At 39.5% G+C, this 17,144-nt stretch overlaps 1 protein-coding gene across 6 annotated transcripts in view; it reads left to right on the top strand.

Annotated features, from left to right (window-relative positions):
• LOC119737924 (fibropellin-1-like) overlaps positions 1-17,144 on the top strand; it is a 50,640-nt gene that overhangs the window by 3,106 nt on the left and 30,390 nt on the right. For 3 of the 6 annotated variants that reach the window (XM_038212588.1, XM_038212587.1, XM_038212590.1), the window contains exons 2-12: positions 2,567-2,819; positions 4,726-4,793; positions 6,283-6,408; positions 8,006-8,128; positions 9,199-9,327; positions 10,099-10,221; positions 11,337-11,459; positions 12,153-12,281; positions 12,902-13,030; positions 14,024-14,152; positions 16,327-16,455. In XM_038212588.1, the coding sequence (XP_038068516.1) occupies positions 2,567-2,819; positions 4,726-4,793; positions 6,283-6,408; positions 8,006-8,128; positions 9,199-9,327; positions 10,099-10,221; positions 11,337-11,459; positions 12,153-12,281; positions 12,902-13,030; positions 14,024-14,152; positions 16,327-16,455 (1,461 nt within the window). Of the gene's footprint in view, positions 1-718; positions 798-2,566; positions 2,820-4,725; positions 4,794-6,282; positions 6,409-8,005; positions 8,129-9,198; positions 9,328-10,098; positions 10,222-11,336; positions 11,460-12,152; positions 12,282-12,901; positions 13,031-14,023; positions 14,153-16,326; positions 16,456-17,144 lie in introns of those variants that run through there. The other 3 variants (XM_038212591.1, XM_038212592.1, XM_038212589.1) reach the window with 2 other exon arrangements.

Raw genomic sequence — 17,144 nt, 5'->3', positions numbered from 1 at the left:
ACGCTTCAGGATGTAGAAGTGACTCGATAAACTGGCCACTACTGATGAAACATCAAGCCAAATATTAGTTTTAATGGAGATCTAACCAAAACATTTGCTTACCCAAAACAGGTCACATTTCGTCACCGACACCACGAAGTAACACTCTACCGTGTTAAAGCATATTTTTGTCGATTTTCAGTTTTTTTTTACTTTTAAACATTATTCATCAAGGCCTACCATGGCACGAAGTTTCAAAGCTTCAAGAGCTTTACTTTTACGCTAATTATCCATGGCAACTGTTGCTCAAAAGTGATGCATAACGATTGTGATTGGTTCATGTCTGGTCTTCGTCTGATTTTTGCTGAGCATACTTTTTTGAATTTGCTAAGCGATAATATTTTTGTTGTTTCAGGTTAGCATCTGTCAAAAACAATTGGGTTCAGCTACACAATTTTCCCGAGAATAGACTCGCCACGTAACTAGGTTACGATAGGGGAAAAAAAGAAAGGTGTCATTATTAATGAATGTCTTGTAACTGCCGCGGGTGTCAATCAAGTCCGATTGCTTTATCGTCTTTTCCACCATTGATTTTTTTTTTTTTTTTGCAAAGGAACACCAGGCCGGCCTTAATTAGCATGCACCACTTGCATGATTGGTGTGCACATGCGCACGTACGTGTGCGATCCAAGATTGGATTGGTTAAAAGTTTTTAGTCTAGCGCCCCCTCTTGATTTGTAGCGGATGAAATATGGCGGCCTCCATCAGTTTTTTTTCCCGTCTTGAGCATGTTGCTTCAGATTCCGGAATCAGTCGTGGTTTGTTTGGGTTTATTACATCTTTTTGGAAAGAGTTCCATATATGGGCATCTATTATAGTACCCTGCAATGACCTATCAGCCACCGGAAAGCGGTAACATGTCCTAAAAGTCAAAATTAGCAGGGAACATTTTTTAAGCATTCATCTTGTTTAGCTTGAGTAACTCCAGCTGACATGCTCATATTCATTCACATGTGAATGAATATGAGCATGTCAGCTGGAGTTACTCAAGCTCAACAGTACATAGGGGACTTGTCATTATGACACTTCAGATATCAGTTGAGTTGAAAGATTAAAGGGAAGATACAACATTTGCAAAAATAAAAAAACGAAATGATCAAATTATCATGAAAAATCTGACTGGATTGTTAGGAAATGACACTTGACAGTCTAAACTAAAGCATCCAGTAAAGTTATGGCTCTTGGTGTGCTGACATTTTCAAGGAAAACTTTTTTTTCCCCCAACGCTGGTCAGCCGACCAGCGTTGGAGAAAACTGGCTTTTTTTTCGAAAAGTGCTACTACTTTTTCATATTTAGTTTCGTCTGCATTTTCTTTGCATTTGATCACACACCTGTGAAGACTACAAGCCTGCTAGGCTGATTCTCTTATCTTACATTTCCCCAAAGTCTATAAATTGCTCCATTTCATCTGAAGTGGTGTCAGGGAACCACACTACAAGAATATGATTGGTTTTCTTGGTTTTTCCAGCATCTACGAAACGAAAACGTGAAACAAGTCAGTGTAACAATATTTGCTATAACATACTAATCCTCCAAATCCATTTATTTCTGAAAATTGCAGCAAAAGCAAATGATGTACATGCCCTTTAACTCACTAACTCTCTTGTTGTGAATGTGTAGCTACCATTTTTAAGAATGAATCACCAACCTAGTCAATGTCCTATGTGGCCCTATGCGGCAGCAGTTTCAAATAATTAACCACCCAACCATTTGCCAACAAAAACATCAGATTTCACTCGCAAAATAGCCACAGAAGTACTAGATACACCATCTAAGATACAAGTAGAGATCCATGATTAAGATAGAGGTACTACGGTTTACTTACAATCCCGATGAAAAATGAAATTTCTCATTTATGGCGAGGGCTCTGTAGCAAATACCGCGTGGACGCCATTTTGCGAGCGTGGTATTCGCGACGGAGCCTTCCTCGATAAATGGTAAATGTCACTGTAAGTAAACCTTAGTACCTTGATCTTAATCATCAATCTCTACTTGTATCTCAGGTGGCGTATCTAGTAATTCTGTCGCCGTTTTGAGGGTGAAATCTGATGTTTTTGTTGGCAAATTGTTGGGTGGGTAATTATTCCAAAACGCTTTGTCTGACATTCAACTTTGGCCCTATCGCCACACCATGTCCAATTGTTTAAAAGGCGATGAGTTGGGCCCTAGTTACTCGGGCTAGCCTAAATGGACATCTTAAGATGCAAATTTCTGTCTCATTGACTTAACAAATTTGTGTCAACATTCTTCAACAAGCTTTTTGATTCCAAAATACAAGATTGCATGTTTTTGTAATGACATTGCATTATTTTACAGCATAAAAATTTTCATAAACATTACGTCATCTCTTTCGCGGCTTTTTAAAGACATTGTATTGCAAAATTTGCATAAATTTGCACAATAAATTTGAATTATACAATAACAGATCCCCAATCGGACCAAATGGGGGGAGGGGGGTGGGGGTGGGGGGGAAGGGTGTAATTATTTAATCCTGCTAATAGTTCATCCATTCTTCATCCATTTCAGTCCGCATCATCACCTCGACGGGCGAAACTCAACCTCGAGCGTTCTTCCTGCAAGTCGTGGACAGCGACAACAACGCTGTTGGCGTGTGGATATCACATCCTGAGCAGGTCTCCCACACCTTCTCCTGTAACACTCCAAACAGCGCCCTGGCCTCCGATCAGGACACGGTCACCCACGACAACACTGACTTGAAGCCGGTGGATATGCTGTTCCAGTGGATGGCACTCCAGGACTATGGACCCGTCCGGATATAGTAAGGAAAACATGGGTTAACAATGTACTATTGATGTACCCTAACGTGGCGCGGCCCCCAACGTGGCGCACTTAGATTTTTCGCCTGTAGCGCCTAGTTAGAGCAAAGTTTTAACTGAAATTGCACAGAAAGTGAAACTTCATCAAGTTCTAAACACTTCCGTTCATAAATCACGAGTTTATCTTCCCGTTACAAAGTTAGAAAAAAAATGTATTTGGGCGTGATTTTTAGATTCTATTTCGAAGTGCATAGTGAACCCTTTGAAAATGATCCCCCCAAAAGTAGAAAATAATTTGTTCACAAACTTCAAGTTGGGTATGTAAGTAGAGATAGTAATTGTTTAGCAGAATTTATCAACTTTACAGAAATTATTAAATTTTAATTTGGAATTTTCCGAGATTTATTCAAGTGCGCCACATTGGGGAACACTCAGCTGATTTGTGCCCAATTTCCGGACACCGCCGTTTTTGAATTTCGGATTAAATTTCATGAAACCGGAATTGTTCACAGAGGTTAAATAGCAAGCATTATAAAGGTAAAAGTACTAGCATTTCACTGAATGAATTTGAAGTTTGTCAACAAAGAAGTTGGGCAACACTGATGTGGAAAGTCGGGGTAAAAGTCGAAGTGCGCCACGTTAGGGAACACCACTGCACTCTACCTGCTATTGTGAGTTTCACCCTGAAATATTCATTGGTTATTCTTTGAAATTGCTTTATATTTTGTTAAGGCATTACAAAAGTTATTTATTTTTGAATGAGATATTAAATAAAAAGATTAATCCAGGTTTAATTGTGAATATGTTTTTTAAAAAATGTTCTAAACTACTTGCGTTCTGATATAATTTTAGTTGTTCCCGGGTAGACTGGTTCCAGCCCCCCCCCCCCTATCAGAATTCATAATGTAGGACCCGTGAAACAGTCTGCGTGCTAGGCTGAAATAAGTAAAAGCAATGCACAATAATTAGCCTTCTTTTCAGATGGTTGTAGATGGCCCGAATATTAGAAAAATAAGAACAAAACGGAAAGATTCCTAAATCTGGCTATCACCATGGGCGTCGCCAGGATTTTTTCTAGAGGGGGGCAACAATTTTTTTGGCCAAAAAATGCTTGTATTTCTCAAACACATTCTCGATTTATCAGTTTTAGAGGGGGGCAGGGACATTTTGCCCCCCCCCAACTCATTAAATTTACACCACTTTGTCTTCGTGCCTCTTTTTCTTTTCTTTTTTTTCTTTTTTTTTCTTCCTTTCTGTTTTTTTTTTGGGGGGGTGCTTTTCCAGGGGGGCAAGTGCCCCCCTTGCCTCCCCCCTCGCGATGCCCCTGGCTATCACTAAGCACCCCCCGTTCCCGTGGGCTTGAGGATTAGTCTGGAATACCATTGCAATATAAATTCGAACGTATTCGTGCACCGACGACGCCCGACACTCACGCAAAGACGTTGTGGCTAATAGCTTCTTCTGGCTATCACTAAGCACCCCCCGTTCCCGTGGGCTTGAGGATTAGTCTGGAATACCATCGCAATATAAATTCGAACGTATTCGTGCACCGACGACGCCCGACACTCACGCAAAGACGTTGTGGCTAATAGCTTTGGCTCAATCAAGAAGTCATGCGTACTTCGTGCGCGAACCAGTTCAGTGCAGTACGCACATGCTGTGCAAAAGTGGTAAAAAGCGCCCTCTTGTGTTGGCGCAAGGAGCCCATAGCGGAAAGTAGTCTAGTATGTGGAATTTATGAATTTCCTTTCAATAGTTCAACCTTTAACCAATAAATCGCCTGTCACCATGCTAATGCCCTCAATTTTGGGTTATCAGGAGAAAATCATTACTTGTCAATGTGACCAATCAATTTGGGTTAAAAACATACCTAACCATGACTTATTTTTCTGAAAATCTTCCTCTCAGTGCCGTCGTCGCCCAGCAGTTTACAACATTCTGGGTCATTGATTCACCGAGTGCACTTCCTTACGAAGGTTAGATATCAGTTGTCATTTATCAAAGTACACCAGGAAATTGGACAAGCTCATTATTCCATGAATGTTACATATTTACAAATTGCAATATAAAAGGATAATTTCTTCTCATGAAATGTGGAAGGCACAGGAGGTTATCTCACTGAACAGTATCACTTTCCAATTCATATGTCTGGTTTTTTTTATAAGATTAATTCGTATCAAAAGCAAAATATCAAATAACCATGAGAACAGAAGCTGTGATCTTGAAGACCTGAAGCTTATAGACCATTATCATGTTGCCGCCATTTGGATTTTCCCCATTCATATCAATGTAACCAAAGCGAGGCTGGAAGAAAAAATAGTCTGGTTCCTTTGTGCACAACAAACATCATTCAGTACTGTTATTGGAGACAGGGGACATGACTGAAATGGTGGCTGCATGATAAAGGTCTATAAGGGTGTGCCTTACAAGACTACAAAACTCATTTGTCCAGTCTCTTCTCTGCTATTTCTTTGACGCTTGCTGAGTAGACTTTCAAACCAAAGTTTTTCAATACATTTGAACTAGCCTTGGGTTTATTGCTGGCCAAGCAGTGCAGCTTTTAACATAGAATTAGGAACGAAAGGCATTGCCGACACACGCTGCTCAACAACATCGTGAATGGCTAGAAATTAGGCTTGCGTCCGAGTCATAAGAACTTAAGATGTATCATCGACATTGTATTTTTTGGGGTTTCTTTTCTTTGTGCTAATTGAGTAAAAAAACATGTGCTTCTTAAAAGTTAGGGGGCCTTGTGTTTCACTCCAAAGAAGAATCTTTCACAAAAGCCTTTGCCTTTAACATGTTTAAGAAAGCTCGTTCTAGGATTGAAAAGTCAGGACATCTAAGTTTCGTGATTTCTGTGTTTCAGATTGATCCGCTCAGTTAGCTTTTGTGGGAATTCACTTTGCATAAAAAAAACTGTTTAAAAATAAAAGAATGTATGAATGTACCATGGTTGTTTACTCAAATGAGATTTTTTTCCAGCATTTTTCCCCCCAAGAGTTCACCATTAAAAACTTTAAAAGTCAATCGGGTCATTCTATTAAAATTTGGGGTCCACTTTTTTCCCTGTCCCCGTTACATCTAACATCTATAATTTTATAATTCTGATGTACTCCTTAATGCAGTCATCTTTCAAGAGTGATTATGAATAGCAAACTACCTACCCAACAAATATAATATTGCTTGAAGTCATTGTTAATGATACTTGAATGGCAAATTACAAAGTACCAAGGTAACAGGGACAGGAAAAATGTCACACTTTGGACCCTAATTAAAGTTATAGAATGACCTGATTACAAAATATAAATTACTTGATGACTAGCAAGTCTTTACAGAGATGGCTACATTTGACATGTGCAGTAGTAATTATTAGTATTTCTCCTCTTTGTCATTGTCACATGCTGTCATTTTGTCATTGCTGTCATATTCGTCATGTTGTTTTATTTTCGTGGCTGCCTTCAGTTCCTGCTTGTTACGAGCATCAGTGTGCTAACGGAGCAGACTGTAACCCTGTACCTAATGGCTTCGGAAACCCCTACACCTGTGTCTGTTCATCAGGATTCACTGGAAACTTATGCACCATCCCAAGTATGCTGTCATATCTAAGTGTTCCACTTGGGGGGGGGGGGGGATTTGTGGAAGGGGTTCAGGAATAAAACTGTTTCTGTTTTCAGTGTTTACTCCTTAATTCTCTGTATGTGTAGTGAACAGAATGTGGCAAAACAAATTAATAACACTAATAATATAACTAAAAAATATATATAATATTTTGAGAGCCCCTACCCTAATTTTCTTTTGGGAAAAATGAGGGGGAAAACCCATATCTATCAATTACTACCTTTTTCCCTTGACCACACACAGACACCTACATATGATAACACAAAAAAAATGCCCCCCTCCAAAAAAAAAAAAAACCTCGGAAGCAGAACTGTTTTTGTTTTGGTCTTAGGCAGACATTCCCATAGACTTGTGCACAAATAATAACCGACTTTTCTGACCCCTAACCCCAATTTCCCTTATCCCACCCCACCAATTTTGGTATTTTACTAATTAGACCACAAGAATCGATCTAGCCTATTTGCGACAATAAACTTTTGCCTCTAAATAGGAGCTGAGGCATTAGGGAGACATTGAAATGTCTCCCTAATTCCACATGTCTCCCAAGGCAAACCTCCCACGCTAAAGTGTCTCCCAAATAGTATAATTTGCAATAGTAATAATACCATGAAAAGTTCTTTAATAAACACTGTTTAGCAACAATGAACAAATCAGGCCAAAACAGACTGAAATATTACCACCCACAGATAAAAAAAAATACTCCTGATGTTTTTAATTCAGAACAGTTTGATGACGTGTTTTTAAAGCTATAGTCCATCATTTGTAGCCATCCGAAAAAGTAACTGGCGTATTATTGTTGAAAAACATACTTGGTTAAAAGATAGTAAGTGGACTAAACTCCCTGTGAAAGTAATCTTTCTGGCAAGCTATCATTTTGAAGTAATCAACGAAAGAAGGCCTTTCCAACGGTGCGTCTTAAGACGCACCGTAGGAAAATTTTAATTAGTAGTTCGTTTTTGTTATTCGGCGCAGCGCGCGCAAGCATTGGCACGACGCACAAGGGCGCGCGGTTGCTGTAATTCGTCGGATCAGTGAGCGACATCGCGTATAGCTGCAATTCAAAAATATTCAAAACATGATTCAGCAACTTTTGATTTGAAATTGAGATCCTAGAATGCTGTTTTTCTCGGAATATACAGCTGAAACTGAGCTGAAACTTCATCAGGTTAGTTGTTCAGTATCCTTCATTAGATTTTGAACACTTTTGTTGCTTCAAAGGAACAAAATGCACAAATTACAAATGATGGACTATATCTTTAAATCCTTTTATTTTTTAAAATTGAAACTGACACCATTTTTCTTTCTCTTGTCCTCCATTCGTTTGCTTGGTTAGGCAAACAAATAAAACTGCTAGTTGTAATTTTGTAGTGTAGTAAATTGCAAAGAATCAAGAAAAGCATTACAAAAAGGGAAGCTTGATTTTAAACCAAATCTTGTCTTGAAAACATCTTTTGCTTTTAGCAAGAGCTTTTTTAAAGCTTATTAATAATCAGCAGTTCAGTGCGATTTAATTACTTACAAGTTTTCTACCAGGTCATGATCTAATTGGTTGTAATTGTCCCCCCAGTTAACGAAGCAGCTTGCCTTAATCCCAACCCTTGCCAAAATGGCGGCACTTGCCAGGATTTTGGATCGGCGGGCTACCAGTGTACTTGCACCCCTGACTGGGGTGGCCCTGACTGCAATGACCGTGAGTCCTGAACACCCGTTTTTATCTCCCTGGCTTTTAAGCCAAGAAAGGGGGATATTGCAATAGTGTATTGTGTCTGTGTGTCCGTCCGTCCGTGTGTTCCATTTTGTTAGGTTAACTGTTTAGTGCCGTCATATGAAAAGTCAGACTTCAATCTCAACCAAACTTGGCGACAATAATCTTTGGGTAGGGGACTTAAGATGATTTGTGACATTTGAGGTCACAGGTCATCTAGGGGTCAAACGAGGTCATTGTTGATTTTGGTTAGGTACACTGACTTTATAAATACTGCCAGCATGCCAGGGGGGTCGCGCAAGTTTTACTTGCAGTATTCTTTACCTTCTTGTAAAGTCATAATGAATCATTGGTCTCCTGCGAATTCAGTTTAGAAACTTGCTCAACCCAAGACCTAAAACACAAGGCATTTTCCTGCTCAGGAGGAAATGTAGCATACAAACCTTGAAGGTGTGTCGTGTTGTCAGGCCAACAAGATCATGTACTTCAACTGTATGTACTTACATTCCAAGAAAAGCAAGTAGAAGATTCACAAAGCAGTGTCCAAACAAGTATTTGCCAGAATATGCCAACTTTTGTACTTAAACTTGATGTAATTCACAACTTATCCATGAAAACTGTCCTTCCCTTGTTCAAAAGGAAAACCACTTGATGCCTAGTTAGTCGACTAGTTCCCACAATGTACGGTGATAATGACTTCTCCATAAACCTTCCGAGGGCGCCTGAATCATGAAATGTGAAAGGGAAAGTGAATCGATTTTCGTGACGTCATCAATTGAAGTTTCATTGTGACGTTTGCTGCTACCCTGAAGAATTCGCTTTGCACTGAAATTCGCGTGAAGTACGAACCAGCGTTGAGTCTTACGTAGACTGTACCGTAACAGATACCAGTCTCTGTGATGCCATGATTGCCATGGTAACAATCAGGGTCATCACAATTTTTGTTCCCACGAAGCAACAGTCTGCTAGCGCCATCTTAGCTCTTGTAATTCTTTCACATCTCCAGAAGCCTTGTTTCCCGTGCAAATTTTTTTTTTTCATTATTTGTCGGACAGTTGATCCGTGCTCCAGCAACCCTTGTTTGAACGGGGGAACATGCCAGAAGAGACTGACGGTCCAGGGGCAGACTATCTACGAGTGCATGTGTCCTGCCGGTATCACAGGAGCCAACTGCAACATTCAAGGTTTGTGCCGTGACGTCGAAAATAAGATTTGTTTTTTAAGTTTTTCTCATTGATCAAAACTGGAAATTTAACAAATGTGTTTTTGGTTTGCCTCATCTGTATTGCTTGTTAAGGCAAAAGTGGAATTGAATGTTTTCTCAATGTTGCATATCAAATTTATTATTTTTGTTTGATTTCCGTTTATCAAATTCGTTTTCTTATTTGAAACAAATTTTCCAGAACCTGTACGAAGTTAGAAACTAGCTTGACTTCAGTTCTTTATAATGTACATTTTTTAACCTCTTCTTCCATGCAATTCTTCTCCTTTTTGTTCTCGGTTGATGAATCAGCTTGCTTTCCCAGCCTCACTGCCAAGGAACAAACTTTTAATGAAGTCTGTCCTGCCTTGTTTCATGTGAAATCTTTCTTAGTGGACACGAGGGACTAGTAACAACAAAAAGAAAAGAAAAAAAAACATGTTCTTTGAGGAAATTCTTGAGAGCAATTCCTCAGTTTTTCTTTAAATTTTGGGTTATTTGACAACTCACAAAAGCTCCACTAAATCGCATGTGTATTGGTCCACATGTGGATTGGGTTTTCTTCCCCCCACCGACCTAATTCCCCGGAATATTCTACTGGGGTTTTCCTCCCACCTCAAAAACTGTCAATTTCTTCTTATTGTCTTCTCTCCACAGGTGTCTTCAGGCTTGCGAGCCACAGTGCCTAGGGCGATGATGAGATATCCTTGGTTTCCCTACCTGAAATAATAACATGTTCTATTTGTTTCCACAGATACCAGCTGTTCGTCTCATCTGTGTGAAAACGGCGCAATGTGTGTTTCCATTCCGTTTGATTCCGACCCGTACTCCTGTGTATGCACCAGTCAGTGGACCGGTGTTTACTGCAACATCCCTGGTGAGTTTCACTGATGTTTGACTTTATTGGGTAACGGCTCAGGAAGGCTTGGTCCCAGACAGGATGTGGATATTGTTCCACTAATGCAGCCAGTCACTTAGAAGTGTACTCCAGCCGCTTCGATTGTAGAGAGTTTCTGAACCAGTTCACGCCGGGATTATTTTGACAAGAACGGAACGAGACGCCAGATTACTTTTCACTCGACCTCAAGCCAGGCGGGTTGAAGCCATCACCCTCGGGCAGCACACTCATATTTCGGGCCTCGCTTGCTGCGGGCAGATCGCTGACAGATATTTCCGGCCTCGCTCCCTGCGTTTTTATCCGTCATCCGTTCCGTATACTGCAAAACCTTTGTGTGCATACACATCATCTGTCGCAAACTGGTTATAACAAGATGCACAACATCCAATATTGGAAACTTTGTACTTGGACCTGACACGAATTCCCACCATACCTCACGTACTTGCATTAGCTTGAATATATATACATGTATTATTATTATTATTATTATTGTAGTGGCTATCCTTACGGCAGCCGTAATGCAATTTTCAACTGCTATCGTTCCGGTATTGCAAAAACACCGTTGCGAATATATATCATATAGTTAAAACTGCCCATCCAACCAGAGTGCATTCGGTAGCGCAATTGGTTAAACGTTCAACTACTATGCCAAAAATTCCGGGATCAAATGTGCGCTACGCAGTTTCTATGTTTTTGTTTTAATAGTTTTCTTTACTTTTATGTTTTTAATCAAATCATTCTTTTTATTTAAGTAAATTTTGTTTGTAATAAGTGGCTTTTTGGAGGATTTTTTTTAAACGGGAAATAAAGGCCGAGAACCATTTGGGTTGATAGTAGTCTGGTTCCAACAGCCAACGATCCTGACGTTGAATACTATTAGGTCAGGGAACCAGGCAGTTGACTGCCGTAACAATAGCCACTGCATATGATTATATAAAGAGCAGTTCTTATCCAGATTGGCACAAAACCTTGTTTTGGCCCATGCATCCTGAGCTATTTTGAGTGCAAGATCTGAAAGTGTGGGACGATTCCCGCTACTTGACCCAAAGGGAATCCGTTAACTTACTTTCATCTTTTTGATATTTATCTTTCAGCCGACCAGTCAGCCTGCCAGCCCACCAACCCTTGCATGAATGGAGGACTATGCATTGATAATGGATTGGCGGGTTTCAATTGTAGATGTCTGGGCAGCTGGATCGGTGCTGACTGCTCCCAATGTGAGTTTAAAGCTTGACTCCCCCCATCTTCCCAATGTACACCCTGCCCCTTAATCCCTTTCAAGACACTAGCAGGATGCAGGAATTCACTCGGCACCTGTTAATAGAGCGGTAGAGAGAGTTGCGACAACTTGAGACTGTTGAACCATAATGGCCGTTCATTAAGTGTACAGTGCAGCGTGCGACTATTGTGTTCGAATTATATATGTGCACTGATGCATAATCCGCCATTTTGGTTCCAAACAGTGGGACCCTCATGTCGTAACTCTCTCTATATACGGCTCTGCCCGCTAGCTGGTTAGTGCGCCCTCAATTGACGTATTTTTGAGAAGGGGTTCATTATACAGTCAGGTTTCGAAATGCGTATACATTTTCGAGTGTTTTTATAGAGATAATGTAATATTTAACTACTCAAAGTCTCAAAGAAGCCTTTTGGAGTGTTTTCATAGAGATAATGTTGTAATATTGAACTATTCAAAGTCTCAAAGCAAAATATAACAAAAGTGTCATCTCTGGCTGTGCTCTGTGGTCATGTGTGGGTCAATGTGGCTGGCTGCCATAGGTGCCTTTATATGCCTTCGGCTAGACCACGTTGTAGCTGCGTCCTTCGCAATTCAGCTTCTCAGCTGCAAGTAAGGATGATTATCCTCCCAAATTATTATTATCATCCCAATAATATCTGACCCCCTACAGATTCTCCTTGTGGAAGTACCCCTTGTCAGAACGGAGGTACTTGTAATGAACGCATCACTTCTACTGGGGATCTGTACTACACCTGCATGTGCCTCTCGGGTTTCAGCGGTCTGGAATGTCAGCAGGAAGGTAAAATGATTTTCTGAGGTTTCTCGGTGACATGGGTAGTGCAGTGCGCAAAGCATCACATTGGTTTCCCTAGCGATACCGATACTGTTTCATGTTTCCAAAAACTTTAAACTGAAAACGGTTGTTTGACACTCAGCAAGCAGACCTCACATTTTTTTTAAAAGAAAGTGTGTCATTGAATTTAATACAAACCGGTAGTAGGCACTGTGTGATTGACTAGGTTATATTGACACAGTATTTGTCAAGGTGTATGAAAACCATCGCCATTCACTGACAAAAACATTAAACTGAACAGTATCAATAACTATAAAAACTGTCGAGTTCTTGATACCTTTGAGCACTGAGAAAAACACCAGGCAATGTCTATAAACTGATATAAACTTGTTCCCAGATTGACTGTGGGTAATGAGAATATTGCCGCATCCAAAATCTCTAGTTGAGAACTAGTCTGGGATGGTTTCAACTACGTTGGAATAAGCTGACGTACAATACGTTCAGACAAGGCCATCGCATCAACAGCAGCGACGTTTCTGTATTTCAATTGGTTGAATTCATTTGATGTACAAGATTTTCACGTAACTTATAATAAAGCTGAATTTGAATGTCTGTTTCGATCTCAGATAACCCATGTAACAGTAGTCCGTGTAGTAACGGAGGCACCTGCATGTCACTGCGTAACGGAGGCAATCTTCTCTTCTATCAGTGCACCTGCCCGTCGACACACTCTGGACCTAACTGTCTCACTGAAGGTAGGTGACAGTTTGTCCTTCATGATGACAAGTGAAATGAGTGTGTCCTGGAATGGTTTCTGTTTAGCAAGGCTGCCCTCTACGGGTTGTGCTTTAAAGGGATGAAGTCCTCTGCAGCCTTTAAGGCCGGTTCATAATTCACGCGACTGCGACTGCGAATGCGAATGCGAATGCGACTGCGAATGCGAATGCGAAGCTATTTTTACATCTTGATACTGTCAGAAGTGGCCATTAATAACAGAAATGTTTTGTATTTTTGCTGCTGACGACATACTTAATTGATAGAGCTGATTAGCCCAGATCCAAAGGGTAATTGCCATTTAAGCACTCATAACATGCTTTACAACTTGCTGTACACAGTTATGGTCAAGCTTATTCTTGAAAACAAGCCTTTTAAAAAAAAGGTTCTAGCAAATCACGTTGTGGATTAAATGTCCCCCCCCCTCCCAATTTTTTTTTTTTACAAATATGAATACAAACAGTAATATTGGGGTATTTACAAATTTGCATCAGGAGTTCAAGAGGAAATATATTTTTGGGGGGTAATTTTTGGTTCAAAGTGCTTTGTTTTATCTGTTGTTTTTGTATTAATAATCATTTGTTTTATGATATACGTGACAAAAGAAAGGCAATGAAAGATAAGTGCACTCAGTTGTATTTGTGCTCAACTTAAGCTGTTTACGTGCTTGTATCTATCCTTACTTACTTACTTACTTAATGTCTACCACGCCAGTGACATTAGTCACCTCGTGATGGCTTCTGCATGATGACTTTCCTCGATTTCACACAATCTTCAGTAAAGCCTTGCTGCTACTGCTAGTGACTCAATGTTTCTAAGCTGGGTGTCACTTTTAATGCAGCCTGTACATCTTTTTGGAGGGCAACCTCTGGGCCTTTTGCCCTCGATTCTTCCCTCCGAACAGCCCTTAGAAAGTTGGCTCTGGTTCATATATTATAAATTTTCTCTACTGTCGTTGTAATTTCTTCTTTTAGTCAACCCGTGTAGCAGCAGTCCCTGTATAAATGGGGGCAATTGTGGTCCATTCCGTTCTGTCACTGGTACTCTGTACTATCAGTGCACATGCCCTTCAACTCATACAGGAACCAACTGTGAATTTGAAGGTTTGTTGAGAATCGGGAACGAAAGGATGATATAGCTTTGCCTCTAAAACCTGTGTTTGCCTGTATGTTGCATTTTTGATGTTTGTATTTTACAGTTGTTCTGCATTTAAAAAATGCTTTGTTGAAGCTCTAATTCTAAAAATTAGAAAGAGAACGTTAACAAAGTTTTCCTGTTGTAGTCTTTAAACATAATGCGTTGTGTTAGTTTTGAATCGTTCACCTTAATCCATCAAAATCTGACAAAATCCAACCTCTGTTTTTGTCAGACTTTTTATGGATTAAAACAATATAGCTTGGTGTCTGAAAAATAATTTTTATTTGTGTTATTTGGATTATGGAACACTCCAAGTCCAAAAATATTGAATTGTCGAAAGCTTTTTTGCTAGTGGTTTTTGTATAGAGCTTGTGATTGTGCTAATTATTTGAGAATTGAAATAAACCTAAGACATAAGGATGTCACACTTTGTTTACATGGTGGACCTCATCCCCATATAGCTCCCATAGGAAAGCACACATGTAGACAAAGCGTGACGTCCTTGTGTCTTAGGTCTATTGTGATTAACTTTTTACTTTAACAAAACTTAAAGTGGAGCATATAATTTTATAATTTAATGTACATATGCACGTAGATATACATTTTTTTGCCTTGCATACATAGTAGATGAGTGTCCGTCCTTTTTGTTTGTTTAGTTAATCAAACTAAATATGGGCTCCGTTTAGTTGTTTATTAACACAAGATATTCCATTTGTTTCCTTGAAAACAAAGATTTTTAAAAAAATGGAGTTTTTGTTATAAATGCTTATTTTATGTCTAACCGAACTATCTTGAATCCATCAAACTCCATGATAACATGTCTATAGATTCTTTGCATATGAGCCATCTTTGAGGCACGGGCTTTCATTCCACAGAGAAACACATGTGTATCTATCTCTTGTGCATTCATGAATTAGTGAATTGAAATAATCAACCCCCCCCCCCTCCGAAAATCCTCAAAGATGGTTTCTGAATGCAAATAATCTATTGATGGAGTCAGGATGTTAAAGTTATGTTTTATTTGCAAAAATTCCATTGGAATGACATGTTAGAGTTAAAGACTTTCAAATCATGTTTTAAAGCTGTATGTGCATCCCCCTTGGTATTTTTTTTGAGTTTTTTATCCGGAAATATAGATTCATTTTGTAAATTGCTATTTTTCAAGCACTACAAAAGTAATTCGCTTTTGAATGAGACATTGACCGAAAAAAAAATCGGCCCATGTATAATTATTGCATTACTACTTTACGATATCGAATTTTTGGCTGCAAGACAATAATTTGTTCTCGCTGGGTAGGCTGGTTCCCGCCACACTGTAAGCATAAAAAAGTGGATCTATTTGTGCCCAGAAAAAAAAACCTTTTTTATTTCAGAGGGTTTCAGACATCTAAAAAAAGGAAAAAAGGAGGTTTTTGGTTAGAACAAAACAAAAGTTTGCAATTTATGAATCGAAAAAAAGTGTGTTTAAGAGCACAGGGAGCACAACTTTAAGGCTGGCTCATGCTTGGCGAAAAAAACAATATTTGTGAGTGAATTTATAGCAGTGCTTTGTGTTGAAAATTTGCAAAAATTGAACACATTTTTTAATCAAGAAATTTTTGCTGCAAGAGTTTTTGTGATGTGGAATTCGCTTTGTCTTTGTCTCCGTGAAGTATATTCTGGCATTTTTGAGACACTTGGTGGCAGCAAACACACCCTTTTTAGATCATTTACGTCATTTTTAATCTGCGCACATTATCTTAAACATGATGTACCGGTAAGCAATAAGCCAGTTCGGTATCTCGATGAACTAGGCCCCGCAAAAGGTCATTCGGGATAAGCGTCAAGTGTCTTGTAATCGTGATGTTGGGCAAACGCCCATTCTTCCTGTAATTAACCCGCGATCGTCATGTGACTGTCTCCTTGCGTGTTCATTCGCCTTCGATGAGTGTTCAATTATCCCAAATGACCCGTATACCGGATCATTGCGTACATGCCCAGTTGAAATACCGAACTGCCGTGTTGAAAAGGACCGGTGTGTGTACTGCCACCATGCATCTTAAAAGACTCCCATCAGCTTACAACAACTTAGACACACCTGTTACTCTGTAAACTAATACCTAGAAACATGTTAATGAACAGATGTTATTTCTTCTTCTAGTCGACCCATGTACCAGTAACCCCTGTCGCAATGGGGGCAATTGTCAACAGTTACGCAATGCTGCTGGCTTTCTGTACTATCAGTGTGCATGCCCACCAACGTTTACTGGAATCAACTGTGAAAATGAAGGTATTATTACCGATATGAAAGAGGTGGAAGGTTGGCGCTTTTGCTGCTACGGTATTGTAAATATTAAACAGGATATTCTGGTTTGTGTTTGTACTTTTGCAGCTTTATACAACAGACCTGAGATTTAATGACGTCCCACTTTGTTTACTAGCGTACCTTCTTAAAAAGCCATTTTTCACATATGGTGCGACAAAATTTCGCATATTTTAAAGTTACACACAATCAATGAGCACGTTCACATTAATGCGACAGAGTCGTGCGTCTTAACACTCATTTTTGTGTGCATATTTGTAAAAGCGCGCAATTTTGTCGCATGTCACATGGAGCTTTGTGACTCTTGTCTTCAGGTGGTTCTGTAAAGAATGCGCACAAGTAAAATAAAAGCGTGATGTCGTTATGTTTCAGTTCTGATACTTCGGGCATCAAAATGTTTCCAAACCAGCTTACGGACTCATCATTTTGGTGTTTAAAGTTAACATTGTCATACTGCAGCAAATTTGCAAAAGAAATGTGGAGTTTCAAAAATAGTTAGACTAAGTGACAGCGACTTTAAGTCGACGGGCATCTGACTGTTTTATGGTCCAATTGTGTGGAGTTGGTAAGCAGAAAACATTGCTTTGTTTATGTGCTAAGCATGAACTAACAGAGAACCAGTCCAAAGCAATACAGATTGCATGACGTTTGGCCGG

Source organism: Patiria miniata, unplaced genomic scaffold (genome assembly GCF_015706575.1).
Source record: "Patiria miniata isolate m_02_andy unplaced genomic scaffold, ASM1570657v1 HiC_scaffold_3, whole genome shotgun sequence".
In the NCBI taxonomy this organism is placed as follows: domain Eukaryota; kingdom Metazoa; phylum Echinodermata; class Asteroidea; order Valvatida; family Asterinidae; genus Patiria; species Patiria miniata.
Note: the sequence above shows the minus strand (reverse complement) of the source record. Positions and strands in the feature narration are given on the sequence as shown.